Raw genomic sequence first — 21,944 nt, forward strand, 5'->3', positions numbered from 1 at the left:
TCTTAGCATACCACATCGCTTGCAGAGACTGCCTTCCTGCCTTCTAGTAGATTTCATCCACTCAGTCTGCCAGAATCTGTCTTCACATACTTGGGATAAAGTCCCTATCTCACCGACAGTCAATGACCCAATGGCTACTCTCAACCTGGTTTGGCCAGCCTGTTGGAGCTGTTGCCCAGGATGTGGCCACTGAGCATGCTACAGCTACTAGGAGCCACAGGTGATAGTTGAGTGACAGGTGGGGACCAAAGGTGAGTGAGCTGCCTAAAAGCTGCCCTAAAATGAGCTGCTATAAAAGGATACATGCCCTACACCAGAGGTTCTACTCCTCCCTGAACATCCCATACATCCTTAGTTTAAAGATATGTAGACTTCAACTCCCAGAATTCCTCACCAACCCATTCTGGCTGGGGAATTCTGGGAGAAGTTGTCCACAAGTCTCAAAGTTGCCAAGGTTGAACATCCCTGGTTTAAATAGTGCCTCCAAAGAATTTTGTGACAGCTCCACCTGAAATGCACCAGACAATTAAATGCAAACCATTTACGTATGTTCATAAATATTAAATCCCTTTAAAAAAATTGTTTGCAAGTTGTGGCAACTCCAAGACACAGAGAACAACCAATCTCGTTGGCTTCTTGAGACACACCACGGAGGTTACACAACTTTCCTCAACCTGGTGCCCTCCAGATTAAGTTAGGATCATGCTATTTCTGTGGCCGCCTGCCAACATATCTAGTATGTGCCAGGTTACAGAAGAATGGTGAAAGCTGGAAAACTGAGAGGAAGCCAGTGCTCCTTGGGGGGTCTCAGATGCTTCAGGAGGTGCACTGGTTTGCAGGTATCACTCTGTAAGTTATCTTTGACTTACGACCACAAGTGAACCCAGAATTCCTATTGCTAAGGGAGACATCTGTTAAATGAATTTTGCTCTATCTTAACTTCCTTGCCACTGTTAAGTAAATCAATGAACAGAATAGAATAGTACTTTTAAAGATCAGCCAGACTTGAATAGGCCCTATTGTCTGTTGTGATAGAAAAGATAGAGAGGGGGGAAAGGCAGAGTCAAACATCCTAGTAGGCTACTTTTTTCTTTTTTAGCAGAAAATAATCTTTTCAGGAGAGAAGGGTGAACAATGCCTTTGATTGCCAGGGTGGTAGTTTTCTGCCTGAATCAACATGCATCTGTGACCCGAGTGGGCAGGGGCTGGATAACACCCTTCTCCCACCTGGCACCTTCCTGTTCCTTGAATTTTTAATCCTCCGAATTCTAAATTGGCATGTCAGAAGGTGCAAGTGCAACACAACAGAGGTATCTAGAAGCTGCCAGTTGGAGAAAATCTTCCCAAATCAAGGGTTATCACTTTGGGAAGCAAACAGCCCAACAGTCTCTATGCGCCTTTTGTGAAAGCTTAAGGCATTGTTTGCAAAATTTGAGTCATAGCCTGCCTACCTGGATTTTAGAAATCTAAGCAACTACTTGGGGTCTCAGTGATTAGAGAAATGTTACTACCATATTTTTTGGAGCATAAGGCACACTTTCCCCCCCTAAAAGAGGCTGAAAATTTGGGTGCATCTTATACTCCAAATTTAGCTTTTTTGAAGCTTTTTTTTTCAGCCTAAGGAGGTGCTAACAATCTTCCTGGCTTGCAGGATTTTTTCATTGCTACTCCGAATAAGTTTTTTTCTAGCCCTAAGACTTTGCAGGCTGGTGTTCACTGCTACTCCCTCCAAAGATTTTTTGCCCCAGCCCTAACCAGGAGATAAAATAATGTGCTGAAGCTGACTAGACTAAGGACACTAGCCAGATGAATACCTGGTAAGTAGATTTTCTCCCCTATTTTCCTCCCCCAAAACTAAGGTGCGTCTTATACTCCAAAAGATACAGTAAGCAGAAACTGTAAACCATAGCTTGACCAAAGTTAGTAATTAGCTAATGGTGGGAGGGGCAAGCAGAAACTTTATTCTTACCCCCAAAATGAACAACTTATTTAAAGTTATTTCTTTGTTGGAGGGATTTAAAATCTTATAACATTTCTGATCTTTAAATATTTTTAGCGTGGATCTCCTTTGTTCCATGTTGTCATTTATCTTGAAATTGACGAGTGGAAACCAGACATTGATATGGTTCCCAGTCTGTCCTAGATAGCCAAGAGGCCTTTAAGATATGGAGACACCTATAGGAGACCTCCACAGTGTCAATACGGTAAGTTTATATTATTTTTACTTTTTATTTTAAAAGTGAATCCTAGGATAGCGATCGATGGTTAGTTCAAGATACAAGTACTGATAGAAGAGAGTATTTTGTAGTCCAAGGTTGAACTGTGGGGTCCTTGGTGCTTTCTGAGCTTGGTGGGTTTCTTGCAGATGTTTAATTACTAAACTAGATAATATCATCATGTAACCTAGTTTGGCAATTAAACATTTGTAAGAAAACCACCAAGCTTAGAGGGCACCAAGGACTAGCTACAAATTCTGTTAATTCTCCTTTGATTTACAGTATATCCTCTTTTCTTGTAATATTAGCCACCCCGAATCTTTGGAGAGGGGTGGCATATAAATCCAATCAATCAATCAATCAATCAATCATTATACTTAATTGATAAAACATTAGCATTAATGAACTAATGAACCTTACTATCTGGAATGACCACATTTCCTTAGAGCATTGTTTTTCAACCATTGTGCCGTGGCACACTAGTGTGCTGTGAGACATGGTCAGGTGTGCCATGAAGCTCAGCTTCAGAGACTGGAAGCTGAGCTTCATTTTTCGCACCTCCTTTTTCGTGCCTTCCTTCTTCATGGCAGGTGTGCTTTGGGGCCCAGCGGAAGAGCGCAAGCAGCAGCGGCACTGGGCAGTAGCCAGGGGACAGCAGCTGTGAGCAGGAGCTCCAGGGTGGAGGCACCAACGGTGGTGGCTGGACATGTTGCTGTCGCTGCGGGACTGGCACTAGCCCGCTGGCTGGGCCGGGACGGAGGTGCCAGCCCCACGCCCAGAGCAGTGCCAGCATGTACGTCATCCAGCAACATGTTCAGCCGCCACCATCAGGGCTCCCTCTCACAGTCGACTGCTCTGCTGCTACCCCGGCTACTGCCTGATGCTGCTGTTGCCGGCGTGGTGTATGAGAGAGAAAGAGAGAGATAAAAAGAGAAATAGAGAGAGAGAATGAGAGAGATAGCAAGAGAGACAGAAAGAGAGAGAGAGATAGCAAGAGAGAGAGAGAGAGAGAGAGATAGCAAGAGAGAGAGAGAGAGAGAGAATGAGAGAGATAGCAAGAGAGACAGAAAGAGAGAGAGAGAGAAAGAGAGAGAGAGAGAAAGAGAGAAAGAAAGAAAGCAAGAGAGGGGGAAGAGAAGGGGAAGGAGGGAGAAAGACATAGAGGGAGGGAAGGAGGGAGAAAGAGCAAAAAAGAGAGGAAGGAAGGAAGAGAGAGAAAGAGGATGGGAGAGAGAAATAGAGTGAAAGGGAGGAAGAGAGACATTTGTTTTGGTCCAAACTTTTTTTAGCCCCCCCCCTCCTCCCGCTCAATGTTCCCCAGGATTTTGTAAATGTGAATAATGTGCCGCAGATCAAAAAAGGTTGGGGAACACTGCCTTAGAGTGTACAACAGGAATTTAGTTCTTTTGACAGCTCATAAAAACATAAGTAGATACACTGGCAGTGTTAGAATTCATGTATATGTGAAAAGGCCTCACATTATTGAGGAAACATGAACATGTGTCAAACAACTCCATAGCGGTACATAACTAATGTTAGTTTTCTGTCTGAATTAATTCAAAGTGAGTATTGAAAATTATTATTCTGAAACCAAACATTCTGCCATAAATGTCATTAATTACAAAATGATTATTAAACCTAAATAATGGCATTGGTCATATAGGCTGTTCAGAACTGAGAAGAAATTAAATTTCATGCTTTCTAGAAAAGATTCTGGATCTTCTCCATGCTAAATATCCAATAATTCCACTGTCCAGACAGATTGTTAAATATATGTATTTCAATGGTGGGTTGCTCCCAGTTCGGGGCAGTTCTTAGAACCAGTAGCATGGGAGGTAGGATGCCTGAGATGCTTCTGCGTATGAGCGTGCACGCGAACCGGTAGTAAAGAGTTTTAATAATAATAATAATAATAATAATAATAATAATAATAATAATAATAATTTATTAGATTTGTATGCCGCCCTTCTCCGAAGACTCTTTAGATCTCTACTGATGTAATTGGTAAATCTCAATATTTTTAATTACTACACACAAAATGAAATGTACCTGTAAACCAAGTACAGTAGTAATCCCTTGCTACTTCGCGGTTCATCTTTTGCGGATTTGCTATTTCACAGGTTTTCAAAGGGGGCTTAAATCCATTAAATCCATTGAAAATTTTAAATCCATTAAAAATTCATAAAATTCTTCTACAGTACTACTGTACCCTGTTAAAGAAACTGGTAGGATATCACATGTAGTTCCAGCTGAAACATTATAGAATGACTGTTTAATACAAAGGGTGGGTTTTAAAAGTCCAAATATTTATTAAATATGTAAAAAAAAAATATTTCCTCTACTTCACAGAAATTCTTTTTTCACGGGTGGTCTTGGAACGCATCCCCCGCGAAAAATGAGGAATTACTGTATTTCCTAAATGAAACACAAGGGAAGGGGAGGTAGATTTCTGAGCCTAGGCGCCACAAAAACTCCAAACTGTAATTTGGTCTCAGGGTAAAATGATTCTGCTTCAGGGTACAGTAATTTACCGTACAACAATATCCTTAGCAGACTTTTTAATTTTTGCATATACAGTATAACCTTGACAACAGAGGCAGAAATAAAAAAGGGACACCAAACTGCAAGGCAGGGCTTTCCTTTAATGACTGTGCTCAAGAGCAAGATGTTGTTTTCATCTTCTCTGCTTTTCCTTTAAGAACATCTGGAAACTCATTTCTCACCACCTTTACTTTTTACTTAACATGATTTGTCTGATAACTAGCAAAAATACAGGATACCCTCCTAAAGACAAACAGCTTCTTCCTATTACCCATTTCCACTGATTCCTCTTATATCCCAGATTCATTCTATATATTACAGGGTACTTTCCAATGCTATCCCTTTGCTTTCTTCTCCCAAGCTTATTATTTCTGAATGACTTTAACTTTTTTTTTAAAAAAAAGTTCAAATAATGAAGCGTTCAAACAGTAATGACAACAGATTCCAATTGTGCATGTTATTAGTGTAATTTGTATTCTTACAATCCTTACAATTTGATTTTCTTGACCACTGAAGTAGGCTTTTTTTATTTGAAACTAAGGTTTGACTAGGGTTTTTCTTCAGTTTTCTTTCTTCAGTCAGATCAGCTTAGCAAATAAGTTTTCTTTATCTTGCAAGCTTGTGATCAGCATGGCAAAGGGTCAAGTTTCCATACTCTACCAACTGAGTTAACTATATGAGGTATGACTTCACTTTATTAATTTGAGATGAATGGAATGAGGACAAAAAAGTCAACGTTCAAGTACTGACCACACCAATAATTGCTAACATTCAGAACTCTGGAAACCAAAAGTCTGAACTGCTTTGGTGAATGCTAGCAATGATATGCAGGGACACATTAGTGTTTGCATAGCAAGATGAGCTGAGATTGATTTTTTTAAATGCCAAACTGGAAAGTTAACTTTAAACAATGTCATTGCACATGCGTCAAAGAATAAAACCTGTTCGGAACATAGAGACTTTGTAAATAATTGAAAATAAATACATTTTCACGAGAAACACTTATTTTGGCTATCCTAGTTATTTTAAGTTATAAGAAAGAGGGGTTTATGATTTTAGAAACTGCACACTAAAGAAAATTAAATATTCTAAGAAAAAAGAATACAAGCTTATTACCAGGATGGAGTCATGGTCAACAGTCAGTAATGATAACTGCTTCCAAGGATGGATTATGTCCAAAAAGTGTTATCTGACAAGACAGAGTATTGAAAATGAACTTACAAATGATAGGCAATGTTATATATACAAAATAACCATCTGAAGTTTTAAAAAGTAAAAAGTAAATACAAGTGATAAGCCAAGAGAATGACCTGGAAAACATTTTCTTATTAGATTTAGGAAAGAGGCTCGTTAAAGCATTCAAGAAATATGTACAATGGGATAAGGAAGAATTTAAGAGAAATTAAATCTTACAGCAATATTTGGCTGAATTTAAAATTAAGACTGCTAGAAGTAAAAGGCAGTAATATAAAGTTGGTTTAGTTGATCAAACTTAATGTAAGACTTTGTTTGGAAAGTTCTTTAGAGATTTTCTGATGACACCAGGACTGAAAAGTTGATGTTTTATGGTTTGCTTATAGAGAAGGGGAGGGCCGGAAACAAGATATATATTTGCAACCTTACAGGGGTTTAGAATTACTAAATTTGTTTATGCTTGTTGTGATGAAGGTTTGAAGTCACTTCTTTATATATTTATCTTCTTTATCTTCCTTCTTTCCTTCCTTCCTTCTTTCCTTCCCTGCACTTTTTTCCTTTTGATTCTCTTCTTATTCTCTAAGTGTAGTTTTTTATTAGTTTTTACTGTTTAATCAAAATTTGTAAAAAAAATTTTTTTAAAGAAAATAAGTACATGCAGAAACAAAGAAGTGTGTCATGCATTTATAGCGTCATGGATTTTTGTTGCAAGTACAAACAGCTTATCTGGCCAAAAGGTGTTCTTTTCCAGAAACTGAACAAACATGCACAATCAGCCTTTCAAATTTGTTGATGTAACCATGAGAGTCAAGGGCTGGAAAACTTAAATCAAATTCTATTCATGCCCCGATCCTTGGGTATTCTGGATAGGCAACTGCTTTCCTGCAGCTGCATATTAAAAAATATTATCTATGTCAGTGGTCCCCAATGTTTTTTCCACCAGGGACCAGTTTCAGCAAGACAATTTTTCTATGGCCCAGTGGGGGCGGAAAGGGGCGTGGTTGGGGGTGGGATTAAGCATGGGGGTGCTGGTCCTCCCCGCCCCTCTTTCCCACCATCGTCCTGTGGCTGGCAGAACCTGCCTCCCAAGCCCTCTTGCCCAGCGGGAGCTAAGCGCTGGAGAGAGGGGGTCAGGCTGGCCCTCCTGCCTCCCCCCAGCCAAAAACGCAAAAGCGCCGCGCGGCAGAAGCCAAAAGAGGCTTGAGCCTCTTGGTCCTTCCCGCCCCTCTGTCCCATCCATCGTCCTGTGGCCGGCAGAACCTGCCTCCCGAGGCCTCTTGCCCGGTGGGAGGCGAAGCGCTGGAGGGAGGGGGTGGCGGCATGAGGGCCGGCAGCTGCTGACTCCGCGGACCGGTGCAACATGCCCCGCAGCCCAGTACTGGTCCGCGGCCCGGTGGTTGGGGACCCCTGATCTATGTTATTCACATACAGCAATTAGAATGCAGATTGGAGAGACAAAGCTTCAAATTCTAATTTAGCTTTTTTAGGAAAGAATTAATATTATCTCAATTTCAAAGGAGTGTTGTGAAGACAGATTTAGAGAATTAAGAGCAGTAGCGGGTAGCGATCACTGCACTGTGCACGCAGCTTTGGTAATCTTGTGTGTGCGCATGTGTGTTTTTGCTTCTGTGCATGCAAATGAAGGAAAATCTTGCGAGGGGACACACCCACGTGAGAGATTTCGGCAATTTTTTTGCTTCTCCGCATTCTTATTGCTGGAGACAGTCCCACACCAGGATCCCTCTCACCCTGGCTCATCAAATGGATAATTTTCTGCATACTCCTAGAAGCTAATCCAGTGGCCGGGAAAATCCATGGGGCATGCTGATGCCCTCAGCCACTGCCCACTTTCTGAACTTGTGGACAACCCCACTCCGGGTGTCCTGATACTACTCATTGACTGCTTGGACTCTGACCTTGTTACCTTAGCTGACATTGCTGCCCAGTGTCAGCACCCCAGTCAGCAAAGAACTCAAAATTTCAGACTATTTTGAATAGTCTGGCATGGAGGGGATGGCCATAAGGCCCAGTTAAACCCAGTTCAGACCCTAGGTTGTCAAGCAACACAAGATATCAGTGCAAGGTATAGCTGATGTAGTTCCCATCTCAAAAAAGGGGAAAAAACAGATCCAGGAAACTACAGACCTATCACCCTGACCTCAATACCAGGGAAGATTTTGGAAAAGATAATCAATCAACCAATGAACACTTAGAAGCAAACAAGTAATAACCAAACACCAATAGGAGTTTGTCAAAAACAGATAATGCCAGACTAATCTTATTGCATTCTTTGACAAAGTGATAAAATTAGTGGACCAAAGGAATGCTGTCGATGTGGTTTACTTGGACTTCAGTAAGGCATTTGACAAAGTAGATCATAATAACCTACTACTAAATAAAGTAGAAAAATTTGTGATGGACAGCACCACCACCAGATGGATTCAAAACTGGCTAACCAACTACATTCAATGGATCTGCATCTACATGAAGGGATGTATTCAGTGGAGTACCCCAAGGCTCTGTTTTAAGCCCAGTACTCTTCAACATTTTCATCAATGACTTGGAGGAGAGGATAGATGGGGAGCTCATCAAATTTGCAATGACACCAAACTGGCAGCAATAGCTAACACTCTAGATCAGAGGTCCCCAACCGCCGGTCCGCGGACCGGCACCAGGCCATTGGGGGTTTTCAGCCGGTCCGCGGCGCCAGGGCCCCCTCGGCCTTTCCGCACCACCAGTGGCGCTCCCCCCGCCAGCCAGCCAAGCCCCGCGCCCGCCGGAACCGGCTCCTCGCTCTCCCCCCGCCGCCCGCCGCGTTTGCAGGAGGTGGGGAGGGTCGGGCGGCCCGCCAAGGCCAGGAGGGACGCCGCTGCCCCCCCTTCCCTCTCTCCGCCCGCCGCTGCGCCTCCTTGACGCCGAGAGGAAATGCCGGCAAAGGCTTTTCTCAGCGGAGGTCTTCAATGTCGGTGGCGCACGGGCGGTTGCACGCGCTCCCTATCTCCCTGCTAGCCCACTCGGAGTATTCAAAATAAGAAAAACCTTTGCCGGCGAAGGCTTTTCTTATTTTGAATATTCCGAGTGGGCTAGCAGGGAGATAGGGAGCGCGTGCAACCGCCTGTGCGCCCCCGACATTGAATATCACCTTCGCCGGCTCCACCTCTCCTGCAAACCCCCTTGCTGAGAGCCCGGGGCGAAAGTGCTCTCGCAAAGGTGAGGCGGGCAGGGCTTGCGCGCGTCACCGCTGAGAAGAACGGAGAACGAGAGTGAGTGAGAGCAACAGACAGCAAGATAGAGAGAAAGTGAGAAAGAGAGAGTGAGAGAAAGGGGGGGAGAAAGAGATAGCAAGAGAGAGAACAAGAGAGAGAAAGAGCGTGAGAAAGAAAACAAGAGTGAGAGAGAGAGAAAGCAAAAGAGACAGAAAGAAAACAAGAGAAAGTGAGAAGAGAGAGAAAGAGGGGGAGAGAGAGAGAAAGAGAGGGAGAGGGAGAAAGAGAGAGGGAGAGGGGGGAGAGATAGCAAGAGAGGGAGAGAGAAAGAGAGAGGGAAAGGGGGGAGAGATAGCAAGAGAGGGAGAGAGAGAAAGAGAGAGGGAAAGGGGAGAGAGGGGGGAGAGAAAGAGAGAGGGAGAGAGAGAGGAGATAAAGGAAGAGGAGAGAGAGAAAGGAAGAGAAAGAAAGAAAGAGGGATAGAAAGAGAGAGAGAGTGAGAGATGCTCAGTGAGCCTTTCTTTGAAGTTGCCTTTCTTTCTTTCTCTTTCTTGCTTTCTTTCTTGCTCTTTTTCTTTCTCTCTTTTACCTTCCCTTCCTCTATTTCTTCTTTTCTTTCTCCTTCCTACCTTCTTCCCTTACTCTCCCCTTTCATAAGTTTCCTTGCTTCCTTCCTCTGTTCCTGTCCCTTCCCCCCTTCTTTCTTTCTTTCCTTCCTTCCTTTCCTCCCTCCATTTCTTGCTTTCCTTTTCCTTCCTCCCTTCTTTCCTCCCTCATTCCCTTCTTTCACTCCTTCCTCTCTCCTTTCACACCTTTCCTTGCTTCCTTTGCACCCTTCTTGTTCCTGTCCCTTCCCTCTTTCCTTCCTTCCTTCCCACCCTCCGTCCATTCATTCACCCATTCCTCTCTTGATCGCCCCTTTTACGGCGCCGCTGACAGCTAGCTCCCCCCCCCACCGGGCCATGGAAAACTGGTCTAGCTTAAAGCCGGTCCCTAGTGCAAAAAAGGTTGGGGACCTCTGCTCTAGATGATAGCCAATTATTGAGTGGGTATGACTGATTTTTAATACATAATGTGGTTTTTAGTTTAGATTAGTGGGTTCATATTAATTGTATTTGTATTTGTGTTGCATTGTTCTTTTATATGTTGTGAGCCGCCCTGAGTCCTCCGAGAGGGGCGGCCTATAAATCCAACAAACAAACAAATGTATTTCCTCAAAGTCCACTAGCTTTACAGTATCCTTTAAAATTTACCATTCAAGTGGATTTTAGATTGTATGCAAGAACTTCACACACGTGGGTCAGTATAGAAACTCACAGCAGCCATCAGTGAAACTGTATAACTCAGCAAAAATCTTCCGGAGCCGTTTAAGAGACCTGACAACGTGGTGAAGAAAAAACAAAAATATTCTCCTCTTCCAGACTAAAGGGACAAACAGAAGACACCCAAGCTTAGGCTAAAGACTGCCAACGCGGAGAGGGGAGGGAGGCTTCTACTTCGATTCCTCCAAAGGCTTGCTGGCAAGCAACCGTCAGTCTTATTGAGTCATCAGTATCATCCGTTGCAAAGGACAGCTCGGATTCCGGAAGATGGGAGTCTCTAGTCTAGTGAATGCATACAACAGCAACCAGACACACAAACACACACCCAAACTGGCAGAAACCTGTTCTGCCCGGATTGGCTGTAGCGGTAGAGGCGGCAGCAGCACTAGCTTGAACCTGGGAAAAGAACCTCGCGCCGCCGCGAAGGGAAGAGCGCGCGCGCTTGAGGCTCGCGCCCGGGGAACCACTTATGCCAAAGCGGACCGACCTCTAGGGGGCGCTACCAAAGTCCCCCTCTCTTAGGAATCAGCCCCGGCAATTAAGGTGACGCTTCTTTCAAAAAGCTGTGGGGGAGCAAACGCCAACTCTATAGAGGAACGTCCCAAGGAAAGACGTGGGGCTGCATTAAATTCTCCAGCCGGTCAGCGTGATCGCAGTGTGGCAATTTGCCGCGGGTTTTTTTTTCTTTTGCTAGTTTTGTATGTCGCCCGCCCGCCCGCCCGCGCGAGCGAGCGACTCTTTCACTCGAGGCTTTTTTTGCCCTGGAAATGTAGTAGTCACACTAGAAATCTATAAAGAAATACTTGGGTGCCAAATGGCACCAGGACTTTGGGTGTCTCAGCACCAGCCGGCTCCGTTGCTTTTTCAATTTTCCGGTCTGGGTCACGTTTGCCTCAAGCAGCAAAGCTTGGGACTCAAATGATTAATTCCTCGCCTCCTCTCTTTTGAACGGCTTCGGGGGTGGGGATATTTAGCTAATCCTGTCATTTATCCTTGGATTGAAAAGATGCCGATGGTGGCGGAGGGGCCTGAGGAGGAAGAAGTTGAGGGGGTGCCTTTGGCAAGACGAAGCTCGGCGCTCCCTGTGGCAGTTTACCTTAACTGACCTTCCTGCGAATGAGATTGGGGGGGTGGGGGGCTGAGGTAGACTCAAGCGAGGGGCTTCTCGGCTGTCGCCCGTGTTTAAAATCCCCTCGTTGCTGTCACCCACTCGCCACAGACGTACCCTCCCCCGCCCAAATAGTGATGAAGACATCGGAGCGGAAACCATACAAGTGGGTGGGGGATGGGAAAGCGGGAAATTGTACCGTTAACAGTACAGAGAAATGTGGAGAAAGAGTGGGTCGAACTTGCGGGGGGCTGCTTAAAAGGACGGAAAGACGCTTGGTCTTGGGAAGCGAGGAGTCACTCACGCTGGGGCTTCCTCCAACCTAGATGGGCTCTTCGGGAAGGAGCTAGAGACTCCCAAGCTTCCTTTTGCACGAACATGCTCAGCCTCTGAAATGAGACGGGGGGGGGGGGGAGTTCACAGTGCCTGTTTTAGAATATACATGACTAGCAAGGGGGGGGGATTGTTTCTCCAGCTCTGCCTCGTCGCTGCTTCTTAAAAGAGGAACTTTAACAGGGAGTGGTCGGGAACAGATAAAGTCTCTTTTAATAACCACGCGCCTGAGCTGCGGCTTAGCCGAATTACATCAGTTTTATGGCGTTCATGAGGAAAGGGGGGAGGGGGAAGGTGTCACGAAGGGAAGCAAACGTGGCAGAGACCGTCCGCTCTGCAAATAAAACTCATCCGCTGAACCTCACCCTCACTGCACCCTTCCCCCTTGGGTTTGCCTCCTCCCTTCTCTCTCTCCCACGCTACTCGTTCAGGTCGCGGCTTCCTGCGGCCGCCCGGCGCGCGCTTTCCCTCCAGAGCGCGCGGAAGCCGGTCGGCCCGCCCGCCCGCCGGCTCTTCAAGCTGCTGCAATTGCAATTGCAAAAAAACCGCGCACATGGCGCTGCTGAGTTACGGCGCGCTCCAGATCCGCCGGTAGAGACCGGCTTCAGCCGGTATATATAAATATATATAAAAAGCGGAGCTGATGTGGTGTGAACCAGAAGAGACGGCGGTATTTGCTTAAAAAGGAGCGAGGGGGAGAGAGAGAGAGAGAGAGCGTTGGGAAGACGAGAGAGATTGCTGAGAGGCGAGCCGAGGGCAGAAATCCCCCGGGAAAAAAAACTCGGGAACGAAGGAGGCGCCGGCTAGCTATGGGGCAGCCTTGGCACCAACAACGGGAGCCTAGCATCGGATAACGAGCCAGACTCCCGGCCGCTCCTTTCCCGACGAAGGGGTGGAAGTGGGGGTCTATTTTAGGCGCAGGGCAGGCTCCACCTTTTCCAAAGGGGGTCAAGGAGTATAAATCTGAAGCGGCTGCAGCCCCCTTCCCGCGCCTTCCGGAGCGGGGTCTTTGGTTCGCGCCATTGAGGGCGAAGGGTCGGGTGTTCCAGCCGCCGCCTCAGCATGTTGCTGACCAGGTCATAGGCCAAAGGTGCTCTTCTCTGCAGCTTGGGGGGAATCCTTTTTTTTCTTCCACACCATTTCTCTCCCCAAGTTGCAGCAGCGACATCTTCTACTGACCTGGTAAGTGACTTTTCTTCTGGGCACAAGTTTGGTTGTCTTGCTGTTCCCTTTTTAAAAAATAATAATAATAATAATGCTGTTACTTATTGTTCTAATCGGAAGCGCACCCGCCTTCCGAAAGAACAAGAGAGCAGAAGATCCGAATGGAAAAATAAAAGTGTAACTGTGCCTTGAAAGGTTGCGCAAGAGATGGAAGATACAGGTCTGGGCCTTCGTACGAGTGATCCACTTCCCACGCTCTGCAATACATCGCGTGGACTGGGAGCGGGCAACGGAGGGGTTACTCTTCCATTCGGGAAAAAACATTTAAAAGGGGGAAAAAAGGAAAGAAAAACCTTGCTTATAAAAGGTCTCTCTCTCTCCCCCGTCCCCCGTTTTTAAAAGAAAAACCATAGCGTTATTTATGCAAGGCGAAAGAACAGCGCAGGTTTGCACTCTCAATGCGTTTAAACCGGATTTAGGATAACCGCATGGCGCAACGTGGCCGCTAAAAATTATGTTCAGCGCTATTGAATTCTGCAGGCGCCGCATCTCCGCTAAAACAAAGCCCGCATCTTTTTTTAAGCTGCGCTTTTTATGAGCAGCTGCCGGGAAGGCTTACAAGAAGTACTGTGTTTTAACCAGAAATAGTATAGCCAGGACTTAACAATACACATTCTCCAGAAGCAAATGAAACAGATATTGGACCCAGTCCTATGTCGGACTTTAGACAGGATTTGATCAAGATCTCACGCAGTGCTATATATGGATTACACTGTATTATGACTCAAGATTACAGAAAGCCCTAACTCTTTTCTTTCTGCCCCACATTTGGGAAAAAATGAAATTCTTTTTTAACATTTGATTTTGCTGTAGGATTTGTTACACCCCTTAACATATCAGCACATACATGTAACTTGTAATGCAAACTACCTAGGACTATTAATACAATAGTCCTGCCTGGTCTGCATTAAGTGTTTACAGTAGCAAAAGTTACTTTGCTCTGATTTTACAGGTTCTTGAAATAGTAAATGCTTCTTCTAAATCGGAAGTCATCAGGCACAAACTGTCCAGTCTTATGGTTTCATAAGCACCTGCGCATTGCAGGCTGACTAAAAATAATTACTGATTGCCCCTTCTGCTTTCTGTATAATTTTTATCTATTTCAATTAACATGTTAAAAATCCCATATGACTTATTAGCTTTAAAATGGCATAGTATACTGTGCCTTTAGACTAAAGCATAAGTACCGTAATTTGATGAATGTTTAAAAACAAAGGGTTTTTTTTTTAAAAAAAATGCCTTTTGCAAACCAAATCCTCTAACACTGAATCCTATATTTCAGGAATTAAAATAAATACAGAGGTAAATTTATTGACGTAATAACTCCTGATAAAGAAATGTTTTCCTGAAAACATTTGTATAAAATATATGTAATGTATTTATTACATATGTTAAATTATTTTAATTGTTTTGCTAACTTTCTCCTAAATGTATCACACATGCAGTTTGGCACACTTAAGCAATTATATTTCACTATATAATTTGTTAGGGAATTTGTTCCTTATGAATTGTACAATAGAGTATATACTGGTACTAAGACATAATAGTATGTATAGAAAAATCTTGTGTATCAAGGATACAGATTTGCCTGTTTAGATTTAGTCAAACCCAAAACTCTTAATTGGGACTAAAGCAGAACTTTGTAGGCATAAATGTTCCCGTAGAACTGGCAGGTAAAGAATGATTGGCAATTTTACCAGGATAAGATACTTTCCCAGAGTTTTTTGCAAATCCTTGCACTTCAAGAATGCTGGAATAAAAGATGGATGGTCCCAAGAATTTTAAGTCAGTGACGTTATTACTTTTGTCATGAAGTTTAGCAAAGCTTTGTTACCCCTTTTCTCTGGAAAGTTGCTCTGCACTCCATTGAAAAAATATACTTTAAATATACAGATTCATCATATTGAGATACTGAATTAGAGCAATTCAATTGTTTCAGAAAGCACTGCTGTTATACTTAATTTTTAGAGCACCAATATCTTCTAATACCACTTTCCCCAATGTTCTGTTGCCCAGCCCCACTAAATTAAAACTCCCATACGTTCCTGGATTTTCTTGGGTTTAAAATGTCTATTATTGCATGGGGACTCTTTGGTCTTAGTACTGTTCCAATCTACCAAGGTTGAGGTGTCAGCAGAGCAGAAAAGGGGAATTGTAGTCTTCAACTTGAAACAGAAAACTCTTCTATACACTCAGAAGACTTGAGTATATTATTTCCAAAGTTTACTCATGTGGAAAATGCTCTGGCCATACTCATATTTCTAAGAACCACTCAAAGGTTATGTGGTATGGCATTAATCTATACAAAGTATCAGCACAAAGATACTTTTTCAAGCATGCTTGAATCTGTTTTAGAGAGTGTCTTTTATAAGGAGCTTTTATTGAGTTATCAAGCACCTTAAGAATCAACAATTACTGCCTGTGTATAGATCAGAGATTCTCAAAATATGTAACCCTTCCCTGGTACAGAGCTGAAGGGATTGGATATTGTAGCCTAGAGGTTAATTCTCTGCCTTACAAGGCAAAGGTTGCAGGTTCAAGTGAGGTTCAAGTTCAATGAGGGTATGGCTAGCTGATGAGGCCAAAATAAGGCTGAAATAGATCTATCATAGTCTCCCTTAATTTTCAAATTCAGCCAAAACGTGACATGTGTGTGTGTGTGTGTGTGTATGGTATAGGTAGTCCTATACAGAGCATCCAACAGTCATCTGTACTGTGTACAGGTAAACCTTGATTTATGATCAAAGTTCTGACGGATCCCCTCCACTTTTTTTTACTTAGAATCCAGTTCCAACATCCACCCCAATTTCCACAGGTCATGTGACTGCATTTTGAGCAGCTGGCCCCCTTTTGCAGTGGTTTTCTGCTCCACAATCACGTGACTTGGTTTTTGCCCAGAAACCAAAGTTTACTTCCAATTTCCAACAAAAACCACCCCATAGTAAACAATGGGTTCTCCTCAATGATTGCCACATTTGCTCAATGACTGCCATAAATAATGTAAGATCCAGACATAAGACTTGTTTTATAACCCTAATTGTGGACCTAAATTACAGTCGTAACTCAAAAATTATCTGCATAGGCCATTGATGGTGAACCTTTTTTTCCTCAGGTGCTGAAAAAGCATGGGCATGCGCTATTGCGCATGTCCGAGTGCCCACACCCTTAATTCAATGCCTTGGGAGGGCGAAAACAGCTTCCCCCGCCCCTGGAGGTCCTCTGGAGGCATGTTTCCCAACTTCTGGTGGGCCCAGTGGGCTCGTGTTTTGCCTTCCCCAGGCTCCAAAGTCTTCCCTGGAGCCGGGAAAGGGTAGTAACTCCCTCCCCCATCTCCCTGGAGGCTCTCTGGAAGCCAAAAACACCCTCCCAGAGCATCTGTGCGAGCCGAAAATCAGTGGACCAGCACACATGTGCACATTGGAGCTAATCTAGGGCAACAGCTTGCGAGCCAGTAGATATAGCTTCACGTGCCACCGTTGGCCATAGGTTTGCCGTCACTGATATAGGCTGTTCTAGTGCTTAAAAAGGGCCAGTTTGGTTAGAGTGGTTAAGATCCTGAGCAAAAACTGGAAGCCCATGAAATTCTTGTTCTGCCTTAAGCACAAAAGCAGTTGTGTTTTTGTGGGTGAGTTTATCTCAGTCTGAGGAAGAACCAGCAATTTAGAAACCTTGCCAAGAAAACTGCAGGGACTCGCCCAGGCAATCACTAAGAGTCAAATCTGACTCGAAAAAGCAGAACCAGCAACATTTTAAATCATCATATGGGATGGTTCAGTATTTTCAACTATAAAGACATCTCTTAACAGTAGGATAGGCTTGGATTTAAATAGAAACCAGCCTCACGAGCAGATGGCAAATACAGGATTCTCCCCACTCTCACTACAGCTTTGGGATCATCATAGATTCTTTGTTAGCCCCAGAACTGCCCTCTACTACATTTTTATTTGATCCTTAATTGAATAGCATCAGCTTGTTGTTATAATGAAATTATATTTTGAGCTTTAGAAATTCAACTAGCCCTATAAAATTGCAGCATGATTTGTGGTAGTGAGATGGAGAATTGATAGACAAATTTATTTTAATTCTCAGGGGTGTCAAATTCGATTTCAGTGAGGGCTGCATCAGGGTTGTGTTTGGCCTGGAATGAGCGTGGCCAGCTCATGACTCATGTTGGGGGCACCTGTTTTTGCTTACAGAAGCACCGTGGGCCAGTCCTTTACTATTTCCTGGGCGACCCTGCTAAGCAACCCATGGGCTAGGTTTGTCAACCAGACCTTGAGTTTGACACCCCTGGTCTAGGGCAGGGGTACGCAAAGTTGGCTCTTCTATGACTTGTGGACTTCAACTCCCAGAATTCCTGAGCTATTCATGCTAGCTCAGGAATTCTGGGAGTTGAAGTCCATAAGCCAACTTTGGCTACCCTTGGTCTAGGGGAAACTACATTGTTTAATATTTATTTCACACTTAATTCCTTATGTTTTAGCAAGTGAACATTATGTGCCTTGTGTTTTTAGAGGATACCCCAATCTTACCATCTTTTCTTTTCCAGATCAAAATGACTGTCAAGGCACCCAGAATGTCATGCATCACCCCAAACGTTTATACTAAAGTGCCTGATGGAGGATGGGGATGGGTTGTGGCGTTCGCTTTCTTCTTTGTGGAGGCCTTGACGTATGGCATTATCAAGTCCTTTGGGGTCTTCTTTACTGACTTAATGGAATGTTTTAATGAAAGCAACAGCAGGATATCGTGGATAATCTCAATATGTGTATTTGTACTTACGTTTACAGGTAAGTGTATACTTAGATGATAGTTATATGAAGTCTTGCAATCCTTGTCTTATATATGGGTACCTATGACTTAAGACCTGTGCTTCCAATGGACTGAAAGGGGACCTACCCAGCATAAGGCTTGGTTATACTATTGGTGGTCATTTAATGACCACTTGTTTAGCAAGCATTCAGACAAACCCTAAACCTGAACAACAGTGATAATTACAGTCAGTCCTTGAACTTGCAGCCATTGCACCATGCCCTGCAGCAAAGTGATCACGATTTGGGCATGTAGCAACCAGCATGCATTTATTATAAGCGTCAGAACATCCTGTGATCACTACTTGCAATCTTCACAGATGGCTTCCACCAAGCAAAGACAATGGGGAAGCCAGCAGTAAATCGTGGTCACTTTACGCTTAAGAGCCCATAGTGATTCACTTAATGCTGTAAATCTGGTGTGGTTATGATGTTTTGGGTTAACAACCGTGTCAGTGACAGATTTGCCAATACTAGTTGCAGTCAGTAAGGACTACATATATTTATCCTAAGTGAGATTTCTCAGTCAAACCAGCTTGTCTTTCAACAAGATGATTTTGAAAGAAATTACAGTTTTAGACCAATTAAGAATTGCATTCTGTATACATTGATTTATAATTATATAAATTATAATTATGTTTATAACTGTTCTAGACAATGGCTTAATTCAAGTTTACAGATATATTTGAGGGGGCCATCCTCTCATAGGATATGCCCATCCTGTTTGATTCTGCAGAGTTAGCATATTTTTGTTACCTATTAATCAAACCATGTCACCTGATAGGATCTGGGAAATAGGGTTTCTCTGTTGAAACCTGTGAAGGGACATAATGAAAGTAGAATTACTGGGACATAATAACTTTGGCATTCTGGTGACTCAATTACATTTTGGGGCCTTATACTTGGAACGCTTGCTAACTTGCCAATATATTAACAAAATATACATACTGTAGGGAAGGGGGTGATTTATACCGGTGTCACTGGCAACTGTCTGGATTTGTCTCTGCAGTATTCTTGGCAAGGTTTATCAGAAGTGGTTTCCCATTGCCTCCTTCCTAGGGCTGAGAGAAAGTGATTGGTCCAAGATCACCAATTGGCTTTGTGCCTAAAACAGGACCAAAATTTCCAATCTCCCAGTTTTTAGCTGGGTGCCGTTACTCTTTACTACCATACATTAGTGTACGATGTACCACTTTGGGCTGCTCTAATAGAGTAAAATTAAAATAATCAGGAGTAAATTATACTGGTGCCTGGTAAGTTTGAATCACTGAACCAGTGACTTATATGTTGCCACGTTCCTAGCTGTTGGATACGAGGTGTTAATAAGGAGAGGAGAGATTTGAAGGACCTTGCTAACCAAAGCACATAGGTTGGGTTGCAGTATTCATTCATTCATTCATTCATTCATTTATTGGATTTGTATGCCGCCCGTCTCCGTGAACTCGGGGCGGCTAACAACAGTGGTAAAAACAGCATGTGACAATCCAATACTAAAAACAGCTAAAAACCCTTGTTCAATCATACATACAAACATACCATGCATAAATTGTAGAAGCCTAGGGGGAAAGAATATCTCAGTTCCCCCATGCCTGACGGCAGAGGTGGGTTTTAAGGAGCTTACGAAAGGCAAGCAGGGTGGGGGCTATTCTAATCTCTGGGGGGAGTTGGTTCCAGAGGGTTAGTATGCCGGTCTGAAAAGAGATGTAAACAATTACATCTTTCTTTTTGCAGCTCCTCTTTCTACAATTGCAGCTAATCGTTTTGGTCATCGTGTGGTGGTGATGATTGGGGGGCTATTAGTCTGTAGTGGAATGGTTGCCGCTTCCTTTGCACGTACACTGGTTGAAATGTACATCTCAATTGGCATAGTTTCGGGTGAGTTTCTTTTCTTAAGAAATAATTCTACCAGAAATGTTTACATTCAGGAGTAGAAGTAGCTCTTGTATGAAGAGGCCAAGGTATCTCAGAAAGAGAAAAATCTGCATCGTTCCCAGTTCCGCTGAGTGACCCTGGTTGTTAACACCATCACTGGCAGATCTGGGTGTCCAGCCTCTTTCCCCTCTGACAGAAAAAGGGCGCATTTTGAGAGCTTATTATGGGAAATGTATCACAGCACATTCTAATTTGAAAAACTACACCTGTTAACAAGAATTAGCAAAACATGTCAGAATGAGCCATGGTGGTGCACTGGTGAGAGTGCAGTACTGCAGGCTACTTCTCCTGCCTGCCTGTAATTTGGCAGTTCAAATCTCACCAGGCTCAAGGTTGATTCAGCCTTCCATCCTTCCAAGGTTGGTAAAATGAGGAGCCAGATTGTTGGGGGCAATAGGCTGACTCTCTGTAAACCTCTTGGAGAAGGCTGTAAAGGGGTATATAAATCTAAGTTCTATTGCTATTTCAAGAGAAATTATTGGTAGCAAAGAGTATGTCCTGAGTGAATGATTCGTTAAAAAATACAGCTGGGGGAAGTAAATATTTCTGATCCCGCAGGAGCATAACAGCTATATTTTAACATTTGGCATTTATTCACAGGTTTAGGATATTGTTTTGCCTTTCTTCCGACTGTTACCATCCTCTCTCAGTACTTCGATAAAAAACGCTCATTGGTCACTGCCGTGGCTTCTACAGGAGAGTGCTTTGCTGTTTTTTCTTTTGCACCAGGTAAACGAGCATCTTAATATTGTATGCTTCTTCACCCTTTTTTGGTATGGACATATCAAAACATAGTCCTGCTCAAACCCAGCTTCCTTGGGGCCATGTTAAACTTTTATTTTCAGTTTACAAATACATTGATTGTAGAGCAGAGGTCCCCAATCTTCCTGGCTCCAAGGACTGGTTTCAGGGGAAAAAAACCTACCTCTCAACAGACCGGCGAGGGGATGGTTTCATGTGTGCATCCTGGATCTTACGCATGTGCAGATTAAATTTAGCCTGTTCACCTGCTGCTTGCACAGCCCCAGTAATGGGCAGCAGCCAGTGCACCCAGGTGCACAGCTCCGGTAGTTCCGGAACCATGTACGTGTGCAACTGGAGAGATACCGGTGATTCTCTCTGTTTTTGAAATAGAGGAAAATCACCTAAATCTCTCGTGTGAGCATGCTCACACGAGCAAGATTTGGGTGAAAATCACTGCTTTTTTGCTTCCGCGCATGCGTGAGGATGTGCACACTTGCATGAGATTCAGCTGCTACGTGTGCACAGCAAATCTCAGAGTGCACCGTGAGTGCCAGCGACTGGCGCGATCACTGCACAGCCCGATTCCCAATGAACCATAGATCAGTACCGGTCCATGGCCAGGGGTTGAGGATCCCTGTTGTAGAGAATATACAATGTCATTTGGCAGGACCCAGGGGGAAGAGCCTTCTCTGTGGCAGCCCCGGCCCTCTGGAACCAACTCCCCCCAGAGATCAGAATTGCCCCCAACCTCCTTGCCTTTCGTAAACTTCTCAAAACCCACCTCTGCCGTCAGGCATGGGGGAATTGAAATATCTTCCCCAGGCCTATATAATTTATGTATGGTGTGTTGTGTGCATGTTTTTTAAATTATGGGTTTTTAATTTTGTATTATTAGATTTGTATTGTACATTGTTTCTATCACTGCTGTGAGCCGCCCCGAGTCTACGGAGAGGGGCAGCATACAAATTTAATAAATAAATAAACTTCGAATTAATGTTCCTCTTTGGGTTACTTCATAATAGAGCAGAAAAGAGGATCAATAAGGGACAAAGGATTTCCATCTTAATCATTGTATGCAACATTGTCTAGCTGCATTCTTAAAGATTATACAATCCTGCCAGACATAATAAAAGCCATGGATTTGGGCAGAACTGTGCTTAATCCATTAAATCATGCTCCAAAGGCTGTATGTTGTAAAGAAGTAAACAGATAATTGGGGGCCATTAAGAATTAGTGGGTAAAAGCATTAGACCAGAACCTAGGAAACCAGAGGTTCTTGCTGGGCCTTAAGTATGAAGCCAGATAGATGATTT

The 21,944-nt window shown here is 43.7% G+C and overlaps 2 protein-coding genes across 12 annotated transcripts in view; one reads left to right on the forward strand and one right to left on the reverse strand.

The window, feature by feature from the left end:
• The window catches only part of ARSG (arylsulfatase G), a 129,289-nt gene that overhangs the window by 93,306 nt on the left and 14,039 nt on the right, over window positions 1–21,944 (reverse strand). Inside the window, exon 1 of one of the 7 annotated variants that reach the window (XM_070740283.1) lies at window positions 11,892–11,947. The exons of 4 other annotated variants lie outside the window; for them this stretch is intronic. The gene's annotated coding sequence lies outside the window, so the exon portion shown is untranslated. Of the gene's footprint in view, window positions 1–5,873; window positions 5,910–10,474; window positions 10,492–11,891; window positions 11,948–21,944 lie in introns of those variants that run through there. 2 more of the 7 variants (XM_070740284.1, XM_070740282.1) reach the window with 2 other exon arrangements.
• Window positions 1,693–21,944, forward strand: part of SLC16A6 (solute carrier family 16 member 6) — a 29,578-nt gene continuing 9,326 nt past the window's right edge. Inside the window, exons 1-5 of one of the 5 annotated variants that reach the window (XM_070740289.1) lie at window positions 1,694–1,817; window positions 2,057–2,204; window positions 17,694–17,934; window positions 19,687–19,830; window positions 20,488–20,616. In XM_070740289.1, the coding sequence (XP_070596390.1) occupies window positions 2,166–2,204; window positions 17,694–17,934; window positions 19,687–19,830; window positions 20,488–20,616 (553 nt within the window). In that variant the 5' untranslated portion in view covers window positions 1,694–1,817; window positions 2,057–2,165. Of the gene's footprint in view, window positions 1,818–1,844; window positions 2,205–5,336; window positions 5,439–12,572; window positions 13,103–17,693; window positions 17,935–19,686; window positions 19,831–20,487; window positions 20,617–21,944 lie in introns of those variants that run through there. The other 4 variants (XM_070740292.1, XM_070740291.1, XM_070740290.1 and 1 more) reach the window with 4 other exon arrangements.

The sequence above is a fragment of the Erythrolamprus reginae genome, chromosome 2 (assembly GCF_031021105.1).
Source record: "Erythrolamprus reginae isolate rEryReg1 chromosome 2, rEryReg1.hap1, whole genome shotgun sequence".
NCBI lineage: Eukaryota > Metazoa > Chordata > Lepidosauria > Squamata > Dipsadidae > Erythrolamprus > Erythrolamprus reginae.